Source organism: Microcaecilia unicolor, chromosome 1, assembly GCF_901765095.1.
Source record: "Microcaecilia unicolor chromosome 1, aMicUni1.1, whole genome shotgun sequence".
Taxonomy (NCBI): Eukaryota; Metazoa; Chordata; class Amphibia; order Gymnophiona; family Siphonopidae; genus Microcaecilia; species Microcaecilia unicolor.
Genome location: NC_044031.1, coordinates 308,439,702 through 308,455,048, shown reverse-complemented (window position 1 = coordinate 308,455,048; position 15,347 = coordinate 308,439,702). Strand labels below are relative to the sequence as shown.

Below are 15,347 nucleotides of genomic sequence, written 5' to 3'. Positions count from 1 at the left end.
TATTATATACTGAACTGCCAGCTCATCACAAGCTCATGACCCTGATCTGAGTAAACAGAGGATTATGGCATAGCTGTTTTTTATACTTTATCTATATAAGTGTAAAAACTGAATCTGTATAACCCTCAGGGACTTACAGGATGTAAGTGATGTTGACAGTGAAGCAAGAGAGATATTTGTACAGTCTGAGGTGAAGCTGAGTCACAAGAATTTGTTAAAAATAATTTACTACAGCATTCTTCCCTTTAATTTTTTTTATTATAACAACATTTTTGAAAAATAAATTCTATACAAGTTAAAAACATTAGATTTTTAAATTAAATGTAAACAGTACAAGAAACCATCAAGAGAAAGGAAGAAAAAAACAAAGAGCAGAAGAGATCAGTCTGTGATTATTAGCTCATCCACACCCCAGTCTTCATAACTCCCATCCGGTAGGTATCGGCGGATGATAATAGGGATCTTTCTGGCTCTGAGTAAAGGTAAAACAGTAAAGCTGCAATATTTCTGAACTTTTGTGTTTTTACAAATCAGTCAATTAGAACCAATAAAATTAACATTTCCCATGCTTTTCTTTTGGTGAAAAGAATATTTGAAGCTCCTTCTCCTGAGCCACACCATACCATGAATGTAAGCAAGGCAGGATGCTCTTGTACTATCTTGACAGTTAGGGATGGTGTCCAGAGAGATAATGAAACTATTCCAAGCCAAAAGCCAGGCAACGGTTAGGACCCACTAGTACAAGTGTATGTGCCAAGGACAGAAAGATGGTGAATTCTTCAGAACACATTACACAGAATAATGTACGATGTCAGCGGGACATTTGGCCCACTCAGATGGCTCATTTGTGCTCATCTACTGTGCTAATCACTGTGGTCCTTTCCCTCTCTCTTCCACTAAGGTTCCTTTGCATCTATCCCATATATGTATGTATTCTGCCTCTGTTTTGGCCCCTACTACATCCATTAGAAGTCTGCGAAGTTGATGTTGTGTTACAAGGAGCAGGTGGACTTTTGCCTCCCTTATCCTACCTCAATACTTACTTTAGTTCTTTCATCGCAATCAGTAAAGGGTCTGTCTCTCCTTCCAGCTCTACCATCACAGGTGCACACATCCTACAGAAAGGAAAATATCCTAAATAAACTCAATTTGAACCTAGAGGATACAGCTAAGCAACAGGGAAAACGATAGCTCCATGCTGAAAGGCAAGGTCTCCCAGTATTTCAACCTATACTACTCACCACACGCCTCTTCCCTTTAACTTTGCTTCCTGCACATTATCTACACACAGTGGTCAACTCTGCAAACACTGTATAAATATTTTAAATATAATAAAGCTGCACATGTAGTGATAACATGTTGCCACTAGATGGTACTCCAGATTCAGGATAAAAAAATGCAGCCTAATTCTGAAAAACTGCAGGTCAGAGTAAGCGAAAGATACTTAGGTGCTTCAACAGGTTCAATTCTACAGAAGTTCTACATTTACTTCTTATCAGGACACATGGCCCGCTTTTATTTTATGTTTTTGTTTCTTACATTTTTTTTTTTAAGTGACAGGTATGGAGCAGTCAGTCAGTAGAGGTTAGAAGCAGCCATGCTCACAACCTGGAAAAGTAGAAATTTGTGCAGCCTGACATGGTGGTATATGACGACAGAACCTGCAGGCATCCAACTCTTTCTAGCATTGTTGCAGAGTACTTACGCTATCTGGAGGGCACGGGTTCCAAGGACTCGGGCACGCTCATACTTTGTCATGTAAGGTGTGGTGATTCGCTTCTGATTGGCTTGCTGCCCCTCTCCTGTGGGCAGGATTTCAATGTTCTCTTGGTCCTCCTGAGAAAAGCAAAGAGGAAAGATCATGTAACATGCTTATCAAACTTTCTGTGGCCACAACTCCATTATTGCAGTCAGACAGCATGCAATAACCAGAGATGTGAGCCTATGCGTTATTTACAACTCGCTCAGGTCAGGACACCAAAGCAGGTTTTGCACCCCCATTTAAGACTATGACCCACAGTTTGGGAAGTCAAGTAAGTGTTTGGTAAACAGAAAGCCACTAGGACCCATACGGGAAAAGATGATCCATGATGGAATGGGAAGAGGCAAGTTAGGAAATTCTGGCTGCCAGTCTTCGCTCTGCCAGGTACTCTGTGACTACAACCCTCACTTGCCTGCAACATATTAGGGTAGATTCCACAGCAACAGAATATTTTGCAGCACATATACATTTGAATTATTTTGTCCATTTATGTAAATTTGTTTAATAAAAATAAAGTTGTTTTCCAATCTTGCTGTGTCTGAATACTTAATTTTCTTCTCTAGGGACTTTAATGGGTGAGGAATTTCATCTATCAATGTCGAGAGACAAGCAGAGGGGATGGGGAGACAAGAGGGAAAATATGGAGATGATAGGATTAGGAAAAGGGGTGGAGAAGGAGGGACAGACATTCAGGGATCCTTTGGGGAAGTTGGTGGTAGTTCTAGCATCTTTGAGGGGGGGGGAGCAATACGTTCAAGAAAGCAAAAAGAAAGGTATACAGCCCTGCTCCCCTCACATCTCTACCTCCCCTCTTCCCACTACTGTCACCAACCCTCCCTCCTTCCCTCTTTCAACCTCCAGTTCCTTTTCCGCTCCCATCCCAGGTGCCCACACATATATTGACCCCATCCACCCTGATCCCCAGTGCCCCTTCCACACAAACACACACACAACTCCTGTAAAGAAGAATAACCAAGTAGTGTAGGGAAAAATAATTCCTTTGTGTGAGATGCAAAAGGGAAATAGTGTTGCAGCTCAGTACTAAAAATCAAATGTATCCTCTCATATTTTGAATCTCTCCTGGCAACTCACCTAACACAACCGTTGCAGAGATGAACGATTTTATAGCTGTATTTTAACTCATGATGTATCCGATTACTGTATTTATTGTAAAATTGCTTTGAGTTTGGTTCACGAAAGGTGATATAAAACACATCCTATCCCCCAGTTCCCATGTCACACAACCTTCATCCCAACGCCTTAATCCCAACATGCTCCCCCATCCCTCTTTCGCATTAAACAACCCCATCCCAGCCTATCTATACCAATTCCCTGCCCACGTCCCCCCCCCGCCCCACACACACACACACACTATAAGGATCACCCAGCAAGAAGATGAAAGTGGCATCATGTTTGGCCATGTCCTCTTCCTCTGCTGTTCAAAGAAGTAAATTTACAGTTGAGTCTCGCAAGACAGTGTGAGATTTATTTAATATTAAAAAAATAAAAACTAAAAATACCGAGTTATGTTTTATACTGAATTTAATGTTTGTTTTATGGTAAATGTTTGTATTACACTCTTTGCAATCCACCTTGACTTGATTTTAATTTAATATTAGGCATTTCTAGTTTGCCTTTTTAATGCCAAGTACTTAGTCCCTTTCAGAATACACCAAGTACAGCTAGACTCTTTCAGAGGAAGAATTTCAGCAGGTGCTAGATTTTAGCCATACTATGAAAAAATGTTAAGTGCCTGAAGATATATAGTATCCACTGACCAGGCAAAATATCATGGCAGCACTGTATCATTCCACTGTGCAGCAATGATTTGGATTGTAAAATGAGCCCCTACAACAGTTCCTACAGGATGTCATGCTTCTTGGAGCCTCCCATCAACAAATGTATAAGGCCAGACTCACTTAGATTCTCACATTGAGTCCCCCACCATGGGCTCAAGCCCCCTCCAAAGCTGCATTACCTGTTCAATGGCTGGTGGCCTCAGTCACTCCCTTCCTCCTTACTACCTCAGGAATGAGAAAGTCAGTGGCATGCCTCCATCCACTGACGCTTGCACTCCCCATGCATACTCAGTTCATGCAAGAACTGAGCATGCTCAGGGCATGCCAGAATCGGCAGCTGGAGGCACCCTTCTGACTTCCTTACTCCCGAGGCAGTACAAGGAGGAAGGGGGTGGCTTTGGCACTGGATTTCTTCTACTGGTGGGACTTCGGTATCCCCACCAGCTGATACCTAATGTAGTGGGGGAGGGGAGAGGGAGAGGAAATGCATGCCCCCACTCCTGTAGACTGCCGGCTATGCCGTGCAATTAAGAACTATAATCAAATGCAATCCTAGTTTTATAAAGTTGTTTGTTCTTCTGAGGTCATATTGCCCCCTCTTTTTGAAGCTTTCACTATGGCTGACAGAAATTATGCCTTTTATCACACACCTGTCATTTAGCATACTTTATCATGATTTTTTCAGAATACTTTTTATTCTCTCTTTACACAGTATGTCAAAACATTTTTTTTCCTCACGCTTATTTTTTAAGTTACACATGTTCAAATCTTTTTATACATGCTTTGAATGTTCTTATTTTGTCATCAGTATGGTTTGTTTTACATAAAAATACAGACCTGCCAAGTCTCTCGAATTCAGTGGGAGACTCCCGCTTTTGCAGGTCATCTCCCACATTCCCACTGGGGAAAGAAAAACTCCCGCTGAGCAGCCTCAAGGCAGGAAGATATTAGAGTTCCCCTTTCTCTCTCTTCTCCTGCAGTCCAGTGTTCCTCACTCCCTCTTCTCTGCTCCGATCCAGCCATCTTATCACTCCCTCTAACTTCCAAATTTGTGTTAGATCACTGGTGATGGCAGTACTCCACCCGTGCTGTCTCCGGCTGGCCAGCCTGCGGTATCTCTCCTCTATTAGGTCCTGCCCTCCGAAAACAGGAAGTTACATCAGAAGGGTGGGACCTGACAGAGGGAGAGCCCCACAAGCAGGCTAGAAACAGCTCAAGTAGAGTGCTGCTACTGCTGGTGACCTAACGGAAGCTTGGATGTCTGAAGCAGCAAAAGACGGTGAGATCTGGGGGGGGGGGGGGGGGGAATAATACCGGGACCTGCAGGGGATATACTGGATCTGAGGGTGGGAACGGGAGAAAGAATGAGAAGAGGTTGGATTCTTGGATTTTCAGGGAGGTGGACAAGAAGGGAAAAGAGAGAGAGATATTGAACACAGAGAGGGGTCTGGAAGAAGGCAAGAGAGAACAATACAGAGAGAGGAAGACATGCTGCACCCTGGGTTGGGGGGAGGAGGACAGAAGGGAAGGGAGACATACTGGCTCTAGGGGGAGGTGCAACATGGGATGGAATAAGGAGCACAAAGGGGCAATACTCAACATGGGGAGGGACAAGGAGGACAGAAGGGTGATGCTCGACATGTAGGGGTGGGGCAAAGGGACAAGAGTGGTGGTCCTGGCCAAATGAGGACAGGGACACAGAACAGCAATACTGGACAGCAGATTAATAGAGAGAGTGGAGATGCTGAATGTGGTGGGAGGGGTAGGGTAGGAACAGGAAAGATGCTGGACAGGATGGTTATAAACAGAGGGAAGATGGATAGTGATCACAGACAGAAAAAAAAATGTCAAAATGGACAAGGAGACTAAAGAAAAGAGAGTTAAGGGAAAAGCAGAAACCAAAGACTGGGTCAGCATAATTAGAAAAATAAACTGACAGACAACAAAGGTAAAACAAAGAATTTTATTTTCTATTTATTGATTAGAATATGTCAGTATTTGGAATGTACATCTGCCAGATCTGGTTTAAGACATGGCTGGGTCCAAGGGAAAAAAAAACCCCACTGGCCTGATATCATACAAATCTAGCTTTTGGATGGGCTATCCTTGGCATCTCTGCTCCCCTCCATCAGCAGCAGAAGACGCATTTGTGATAAGACCAGTCTTGTAATACAAGCTTCAAAATCTCAGAGCTCTTACTGCAAGACTGGTTCTGCAGCCATAAGAGATGAAATTTTATTAAGGCATCTCCTGCTGCCGACGGAGGGAAAAGTTGCTCGTTGGTGTTGCGAAGAATTGGAAGAAGAGAACACTGCGGAACTAAGGTGTGCCAGGGGGTGGAGCCAGGAAGTGGAGTGGGTGGGGCAGGACAGAATGGGTTGGGTTGCAGGCGTGTCCCATAATCTCCCTCTCAAAAATTGGGCCCCCTTGGCAGCTCCGAAAATATGAAAGACAAAGTTTATATATTGTGGCACAGACAGGAGGTCCCCAATTAGGGAGAGTAAGAAGTTTCCCCTCTAAAGAATTCCAGGAGCACTTAGAAAAGCTGTGTCAAAACAGCAGACCCCTTAAGCATAATGCTCAACAGCAGGAAAGAACACCTACAAATGGGAATCCATAATGGAATGCAAGGATTTTTCACCCTGGGGGAGGAGTAGGAGGCGCAATCCAGTTTACTCTTGGCCAATAAGAAACCCAGACAGAAGGGTGACGGTGCCGGACATTGAAGAAGAAGAAAAACTAAAGGTTACTACTGAATGGGCAAGCAATAAGGACACAGAGCTTGAACATTTTTGAAACTTAAAGTGAGTTTTTCTATTTTTTTTCTGTTTCTCTTTGCTTGTGCTCCATGGGCAGGAAAAAAGTTTTAGAAAAAGAAACTTGGACTCTGAATTCAAATTTTGTCTCCCTTTTGTTTTGAAAGCGACTAGGCTGAAGGAAGCTCTGGATGTTTTGTTTTTTGTTTGAATCTTAAGGCACTTGGTTGAAAACTGTTTGAGGCGAGGTGTTACTAAATTTTCATAAGCTGGTAGTGGACTTGGGGCCCTGTTTACTAAGCTGCGCTAGAGGCGTGTTAGCATTTTTAGTGCATGGATGCTAACCATTAGCGTGCACTGTGTAGGCGCCCACAATATTCCTATGGGTGCCTACACAGTTAGCATGCACTAATTTTGTGCACGCACTAAAAATGAGTGCACTTCAGTAGAAAGAAATATTCAAACTAAGGGCCTGTTTACTAAACTGTTCTATCTATTGAAAAGACTTGGAGGAATTTTGCAATTTTTGTTTCCATTTGGTAAGGAGATTAAAAAGAACTCTAAGCAACTTCTGAGAGTAATTTTTTTTTTCTTTTCCACTTCACTGAGTGACAGAGCTAAAACCCCTGGTGAACTGTTACTGGATGACTTCCTTTTGGAGATCCTTTATGGTTGAATAGCTCTGGGCCCTTCAGAGCAGGAATGGTGGAGATGACTCCCGTGGGCTAAGAAGCCCTTTCAACGTGGACCCTACCTGTCCTGGGAGGGGCAGCATGACAATATTTATAACTGTAATGTTTTGAGATGTATATTTGTTTCTAAATGTTTTACAGACACCATCACATCTCTGATCCAGGCAAGCATCAAAACATAGCCACACTGAGTCACTGGTTATTGCCATACTAGTTTTCTATTCTCTTTTGTTTCCATTACCTGGTTTCTCCTAACCAAGTTTGTTGGTTTGCTGATCACTCCTTGTTACCTTCAGCAAGTTATTCAACCCTTCATTAACTCAGGTACAAAACAGACTGTGAGCCCTCCAGAACAGGGAAATACTTACTGCACCTGAATGTAACTTGCCTTAAATTACAACTAGAAAAGGCGTAAGCCAAATCCAAATAAAAATGGTGAAGATTTACCTTCTCTCTGGGGAAAAGAGCAGGATTTTTACCTGCAGCATCTTTAAACTAGAGACAGACCAGGTAATCATGACCCTTAACCTCAACCTCAAATCCAGATATGTCCCATGATAGGACTCACTGGATTGTGATCAGCAACAATGTGATCAGAACAAGTGTCAAAAATCTTCTATATAAGCAGGGACTTTTCCGATTTCCTGGGTTTATGTGATTACAATTAGAGATGGTGATCCAATAAATCCCAGCAGCAAATACCTGGAGTAGAGGTGAGACTTAGGACTGTACCTGCGTTAGAGCTGGCCCACCTCCAGTATAACAAATGCACTGAAGAACTAAACAGACAATATCAGAATGAAGGGTACGCACAACACAGCCAGCCAAAACCAAGCATATAGCTGGACTGCTGATTAGGGCTCTAATCCTTTTACTACTTATCTTAGTCTTATATTTTCACTAAATATATTTTATTATAGTTTTGAATTTCTTTGGAATCTAAGGTGTCCATCATTTATTACAAATCAACACATGAAGAGTCCAGTGTAAGTGCTTAATCAGTCAACATGATGTATTTAAAATTTTCAATCTTTCCTTTATTTTCAAATATTCTCTTCTTTTTGTATATAATAAAAAGTTGTTGAGCACTTGACTATGGCTCGGCGGTGGCCAAAAGAAGAGAATATTTGAAAATAAAGGAAAGATCGAAAATTTTAAATACATCGTGTTGACTATTTGATTAAGCACTTACACTGGACTCTTCATGTGTTGATTTTTAATTATTTGAGTTAGAGTTACAGTAGTGTTCCTCTTTTTGCTGTTACCATCATTTATTACAACCACATATCCACTCCCTTGAATTTTACACAGCAACATAAGTTTGCCCAGTTGCCACCATGTTGCTCTAGCTAAGGCTGGGGTGGGCAACCACACTCCTTGAGGGCCAGAACCCAGGTAAGTTTTCCACAACACATATGTATGAGATTGGTTTGCATATACTGCTTCCATTGTATCCAAATTGATCTCATGCATATTCATTATGGAAACCTGACTGGGTTGTGGCCCTCGAGGACTGCGGTTGCCCACCCTTGAGCTAAGAATACCTCCCAGCTGTCAACTATACAAGCTGTTTTATGTATTCAAATATTTTTTTTATTGAAGACAAAAGAAATTTTTTTATACAATTTCCATTTGGTGAACATAAACATTAACCTGTCTAGGAAAATATCACTACCATATTGTACAACATGGTTTTTATCTAAAGACAGAAGAACCTTTCTTGCTGTATGGTTGCAATTACTATCTCGGTTACAGAATGATCTACAAAACTTTCCTGAAATGTTTGTCTATTATAGTTTTAGGCTGAAACAACTTCATATTTGTATGTCCAACATACTATGTTCTACCACGTAGGTATATGAAGGAAGGAGCTATCCTTCCCATTTATTAAAGATAAATTCCACAGTGAAAGATAAGAAACCAATGAATATTTTAATATTACAAGCAAAAATATCTTTTATAATTGCCACTGATGTCCAACAATTTAAAAGCAATGCTCACATTGGCTATTCAGCCTATCCTTAAACCTTCTCCATCCAAAAGAGTATCCCCAGCTCTATGGCGCAAAAGACATTATATATTTTTTTTAAATCATGACTGAACAGGAAATAACCATGCCAGGAAAGCCCAGTTAGTGACAAACCAAACAGCTGACAATATAATCAAGACACAAAGCAGGGTATTTTTGAAAAGATGCCCATCAGAATAGAGACATCCAGCTCAACGTCCACAACAGACATCCATCTCACATGTACTTTCCAACAGAAAATGTATCATGATTTCCTGTTCAAAAATCCATGAGATGGACGTCCAGCATGAACAACCATTTAAAAAACTGGAACGTCCAACGTATGAATGGCAAAAAAAGCAGAGACAAGGACGTCTGTCTGGCAGTACTCTTAGAATGTCTACATAGACAACGTCTGTCTGGCAGTATTCTTAATGTCTACACAGACATCCTTGCAGAGCAGAGGGGCAGCCTAGTGGTTAGTGCAGTGGACTTTAAAAATAGACATCAGGTTCAAATACCATTTTAACACACTTTGTAATTGTGAGTCCTCCAGGAACAGAAAAATAAATACTTATGGTACCTGAATGTACACCACTTCAACAGAGCTTCAGGTTGGCAGGTAGCTTATATATTTACGTATAGTATAGCCTGGAGAGCTCTAAAAAAAAATGAAAAGGAGTAAAAGTGGGATTTAAACTTGGTTCTAAGGTTCACTGTACTAACCAATAGGCTATTCCTCAGACTTAGTTCCTGCTTTGTTAAAAATGCCCATAATACCTGAAGTTGTCATAGAGCCTGGTATCCCCTTTCAGTTTCACTTTCAGGTGAGAGGAAGGAGGGAAGCTTCCACTGGTCAGCTACCCAATCAGAGCACCTTTCTGTACCTGGACGTGACTGAAACAGGTCTAACTTAGGACGTCCTTTTTAGACTTTGGTGTTTTGTTCCTGTTCGTAATTGCTATCATCCTGATTTTTGAACCTCCCCAGTCCTGCCCAAAACACACCTCCATTGCTATTTGGACATCCATTTTCTGCCCTTGCAAAATCAGGAGTTGGACATTTCAAGCACATAGACATTCACTGAGGCATTTTGAGATGTCCATATGCTCTAAAAATAAGCTCCAAAACTTGATATGGCCACATTTCTGCAACTGCCTCTCAGAGATAAAAACATTCTTGCACCGTTAGAAATACTCACAAATGAGCCTTCTCTCAACCAGCAATTATGATAATGAATTAAGCCAAAGACTAACAACCTCTTATACCTCACAAAATAGGGGTAAGGTTTTACTACTTAAACCCAGGACATTAGGCAAACCATCTTTGTACTAAAATCATCAGTAAGTTACTGAAGGATGCAATTTTAGTTACCCTTGTTTTGCTTTAGTCCCTTGCTAGGACTAAAGAGAAACTAGACAAACTTTGTATGTCTTGACCATATTGTTAGCATTTTAGTGTGTCACCAACTGAGCTTTCCTGGTGTGGTTCAGAAGCGTAGCCAGGTTGACGGTGCAAGGGGAGCGAGAGCGGACTTCCGCCGGCGCACATTTTCAGTGCTACACAACGAAAATAAATAGGCACCAGAAGAATTCCGTTTTGGGGAGCGGCCCCCTGGCGCCCTACCTAGCTACGCCACTGGTGTGGTTATTTCCTGTTTGGCAACTTTGGTGGTACGTTTTGTCTCTTTGCGTTTGATTTTTTACTACTACCCAGATCACCCTATTACAGGGGTACATAATCTTTGGTAAGGAGGTGTAAACCCCTTTTAAACTTCTAAAATTTCTGACAACTCCTAGTCCCTCCCCACCATTCTCTTCCAATGGACCAGCCTCTGTTACCTCATCAGTTTTGCTCCTTGCAGCCTTTAGAACCAGTGAAATATAAGTGTTCTCCAGGTATGCTATCTGGGACAGGTGAGGAGGAGGGGGTGTTAAAGGGAAAAAACAGTTCAAATGTAACACAAAAAGCTAAAAATTGAACAGTAACAATTTATGCACTAGAATAATCCACAACTCGAACTCTGGAGATGGCTGAATGCCCAAGTTTTAAAAAGGATGGTAAAGATCTGCGGGCAACTCACCTCTTCAGCATTGTCCAGATCATCCAGTCCTTCATCTTCTTCGACATCATCAAAATCATCTCCATCAAAACTGTGGGCAGTGAAAAGAAAGTCACACTTCTATTAAAAGCTGAAGAACAGACTTATTTCCCAAACTGTGCTATTCATTCATCCCAGTGCCCTAAGACAATAACATGCAACCCTTGCCATTCATCAGTAAATGGATAATGCCATAGTCTAACCTAATTTATTGTCCATTATAATATATAATACATTCCATGAGTATGCTCAGAACAGTATACAATAATAAAACCTTGTATCACATTTATAAAACAACTGCTACTATACCTGCACTTAACATCCAGTTTGGGGGCTCTGCATCTTATTCAAATCAAAATGACACACTACAGTATGGAAAAAAATAGAAAATCCTCTTTTGCTTGAGCAGCCCAGTCTGAAACAAATTGCTGTTCTTGCCTCCTATAAGAAATGGTATTGACCTTCTAGCAAAATGGTAAACCCTTAAGCCTCACTGTCAAAACAGAAAATGTAAAAAGTATCCTTCAAGGCTGAGGTGCTTCAGAAAAGTAGAAAGCCAAGAGATCAAGAATACAAAAGATATGGTAAAAATACATATGGACATCAAGCAGATCTTGCATTCTCACTGGCTGTCCCTTACAGTTGGGCTCCACTGCTTCTTTGGTCCAGATACCTTACACAAGATGTACAATGAATAAGCAGAGACGTCCATCTAAGGCTTTATAATATTCTCTGGAGGCTAGAGCAACAAGGGTGACAATCAAGTGCCTCAAAACACACAACCTGTGTAAACCACAAGGTTACTATTTGTCTATTAGCCACTCTGGAATATGTTTTTGCTCCCATAAATACCCAGTAACTTTATTATTACCTGATTGCTGATAGGTCTCCTGACAGGAACAATAACAGGAATTTTAAATGTTAAACAAAAATTTGCTCTCCGCATTTTTTTTTTAAATTTTCATTTGAGCTTTGAACTGCACTAGCAGACATTTGTTTACAGCTGTGCTGCTGCAGCAGCAGCAGCAGCAGAGAAGTCTGCAGATTGAAGCTATGGAGACTCAGGATAGATTAGCCTATTACGGCTTTAGTTTCTATATGGTTGCTGCTGCAGCACACCAGTCTTAACCATGTTGCCAGAATGTCCTTAAAATAAAGAAAGTAGGAACAACGTGCAGAAGTGTAGACAATTTAAAACAAATTTTCACTCAGCATGCCAACTGTAGAATTTTTGTACTAGATGATTTGGTCAATATTAATGGCACTGCTAAGTTTTAAAAAGATTTGGACAATTTACTGCAGAACAGACCCATTAACAATCATTAGCCAAGAAAATGTAGGGATCACCAATTCCTACATCTGGGAACGAGTTACAGGACAAAAATTTTCTAATTAAAAGATCTGTTAGATATTTCATAGCGCAAGAGTGGGCAAACTAGAGTCAGGGCCTAAACCCACCAGTTTGTGCCTATTTCCTGAACCCTTCCTTCATCACCAAACAGGCCCACTGACACGATCTTTTTTTTTTTTTTTTGTTACATTTGTACCCCACGCTTTCCCACTCATGGCAGGCTCTATGTGGCAGGCAATGGAGGGTTAAGCGACTTGCCCAGAGTCACAAGGAGCTGCCTGTGCCGGGAATTGAACTCAGTTCCTCAGGACCAAAGTCCACCACCCTAACCACTAGGCCACTCCTCCACTCCACATCTTTTTATTAAAGTCTGTTAAAGTTTTGCAATTTACCACAAAGTAACTGCAAAGCCTCTGTGTAAACTGTTAGGGGCATCCCAACATCTGTCTATGCAGCTAACATGGAGAAAACACAGCACACATTAACTGCACTGCAGAAAACACAGATGCACTTAACACTACCTACTGAAGTTGGGTTAACTGGTCTGCATTACCTGTTGTCTAAACAGTTAACACCCCATACCAATTTCCACCTTATTCAAGTTAGCAGGTGTTAAGCATCATCCTGCTGCATTAACTGCTAATGTAAGCATATGCTGACACTGACAGCGCATGCTAACCCCCATGTTAACTGCATAGCACACTTTATAATGTCCACTATGGGCAATATTTACTAATGCGTATTATACATGTGCTAGCATATGTAGCCCTAACTGACCTCAATGGGAATCAAGGACCCCACCAGCCCCAACCAACAAGTTAGGAATCCCAAGACTAGCCTTCAAACAAAAAGTTTGCCCACCCCAGTCCAGTGGCCCAGCTAACCTAGGCCCTCATGACCAAAAGCAAACTCCGGTGCTAGAGGCTGTTAACGCCATACTAGCACCGGAGTTTGCTGCCGATCCATGATCAGAGCCCTCGAGCGCGTGAAACAATGCACTCGAGGGCTCGTAGCGCAAGTAGCATGCAAATGCATGCTAAACAGGGCTCTTAGCGTAAGTAGCCTGCAAATGCATGCTAATCAGCGCTTAACGCATTCATCCCCAATGATCAGCGTCCAGCGCGCCAAAGATTGGGTCGCTGGCCGCAGCAAACTCTACGCCAGCTCCGAGCTAGCGTTAGGGTTTGCCGATCATTGGGGAGGAATGGTGAGCCCTGTCCAGCATGCAGATTTCCTTGGTCTGTAGCCCCGCCCAGCGCATCCCAGGATGCAATTGGCAGGGATGGGCGCCGCCATTTTGCGGTGGCGTCGACTGGAAGAGGAGGAAGGCAGGCTGCGTCCCTCCTCCAACTAAAGGTAGGGGTGGGTGGGAGGGTGGGAGAGGGTTTGGCCGGCAGCGGCCACTTGACATTTTCTGGGGGTTTGAGGGGGCTGGAGACCCACCGGATCTCCAGCCCTTCCTGAACATGATGGGGGGGGGGGGGGGGGGGGTCGTCGGTCCGCCAGACCTCCAGCCCCCGTTTTTTCATACTTGGCACAGGGGTAGTCAGGCCTGGTGGTCCCATGGACCTCCAGCCCCTGTGTTTGACAGGTTTGGGCTTTTCACAGCCCAGGCCTGTCAAACAAGTGCGGGAGGATTGTGCTGAGCATGCACAATTCGCCCGCACTTTTACCTGATGATCAAAGATAATTGCGCTGCTTAAATTTGCATGCTTTATTTTTGATCATCCGTGCGGTAAAGCCCCGCGCTGTTCCAGCACTATTTTTCGAGTGCTGTTTGGAACAGCGCGGGGCTTTTGATCATGAGGGCCCTATTATATAAGAATAAGAACATAAGCCGCCATGCTGGAAAAGATCCAAAGGTCCATCGAGCCCAGTATCCTATTTCCAACAGTAGCCCCATCTTAACAATGGATTATGGACCTTTCTTTTAAGAAATTATCCAAATACGTCAGAGATCATTTGTTGGGCTAGCACTTGTTATGCTTTTTAAGGGCATGGACATAAAGTATTCACAAAGGTGAGGTACACTGTCTCACAACCTCAGGAGACCTCCGCTCTCCGTTTTTTAAAGAGAAAAGCAGGCCGGATACAAATTGAGTCGGGTGGGGGGGAGGGGGAGAGAGTTTTATGTGTTCTCTCCGCTTTCAACTCAACTCCAATCCCAAATAACAAAATACCTCCTACTTTACGCGTCCAGGAAGATGATGTTTGGATCAATCATTTACCTTGTTCCCTGCTTTACCTTCTGCAGAAAATGAGCCTGTACAAGGGGATGGGGTATACCGAAGAGAAAACGACATTGACCTTACCTTCCTCTCTATCAGCTGTCTCTACCTACCCATCCATCCTATTACTATGTTATACTTAATTTCCTACTTTACATAACAAAATTCTGTTACCTATTACTATGTAAGCCGCATTGAGCCTGCTTTTAGAGGGAAAGTGCAGGATACAAATCTAATAAATAAATAAAAATTAACATTCTGCTACCCGTTTCACTAGGGAAATGATCCTACTAAGACCTTTACACAGTTAAAAGCTTTCCGTTTAGTAACAAATAAAGCTCAGCCTGTGCCCCTTATACAAGAACCAAAATATGGAGACATGCTAATGAGGTAACTGGCGGCATGTGGCCACTTCAATTCATTCCCCACTAAACATTCGATTCAACCGTTCCGACTCCTCACTTGTCTTCGTTGTCCGACATGACGCTATAGTTGCTGCTCCCTCCGCACGGCCTCAGTCACCCAATGTCGCAACCCGCAAAACAGGCCCAGAACGCCCCGCACGCGACAGACGAGTACCTTGCGTCAGTCAGCTCTTCCAGGCCGGAGAGACGTCAGCGGAAACCAAGCCTAATCAGGTCCCGCCCCTG

General features: G+C 42.6%; 1 protein-coding gene across 1 annotated transcript; it reads right to left on the bottom strand.

Moving 5' to 3' along the window:
* Nucleotides 1-245: 245 nt before the first annotated feature.
* Nucleotides 246-15,280, bottom strand: POLR2F (RNA polymerase II subunit F). The gene is made up of 5 exons (XM_030208192.1): nucleotides 15,160-15,280; nucleotides 11,101-11,170; nucleotides 1,706-1,836; nucleotides 1,044-1,115; nucleotides 246-472 (listed from the first exon to the last, which is right to left on the bottom strand). Exons 1-5 carry the CDS (start codon nucleotides 15,177-15,179, stop codon nucleotides 382-384), a joined length of 384 nt encoding a protein of 127 aa, XP_030064052.1. The 5' UTR covers nucleotides 15,180-15,280; the 3' UTR covers nucleotides 246-381.
* Between the last annotated feature and the right edge of the window lie 67 nt (nucleotides 15,281-15,347).

Coding starts and splice junctions, on each gene's coding strand:
- POLR2F (XM_030208192.1), bottom strand. CDS start 15,179: ATGTCGGACAACGAAGACAA. Junction 1,116..1,705: donor ACCCGTGCCCTCCAGATAGC/GTAAGTACTCTG, acceptor TCCTTTCTGTAG/GATGTGTGCACCTGTGATGG. Junction 473..1,043: donor ATTGCGATGAAAGAACTAAA/GTAAGTATTGAG, acceptor ACCTTTACTCAG/AGCCAGAAAGATCCCTATTA.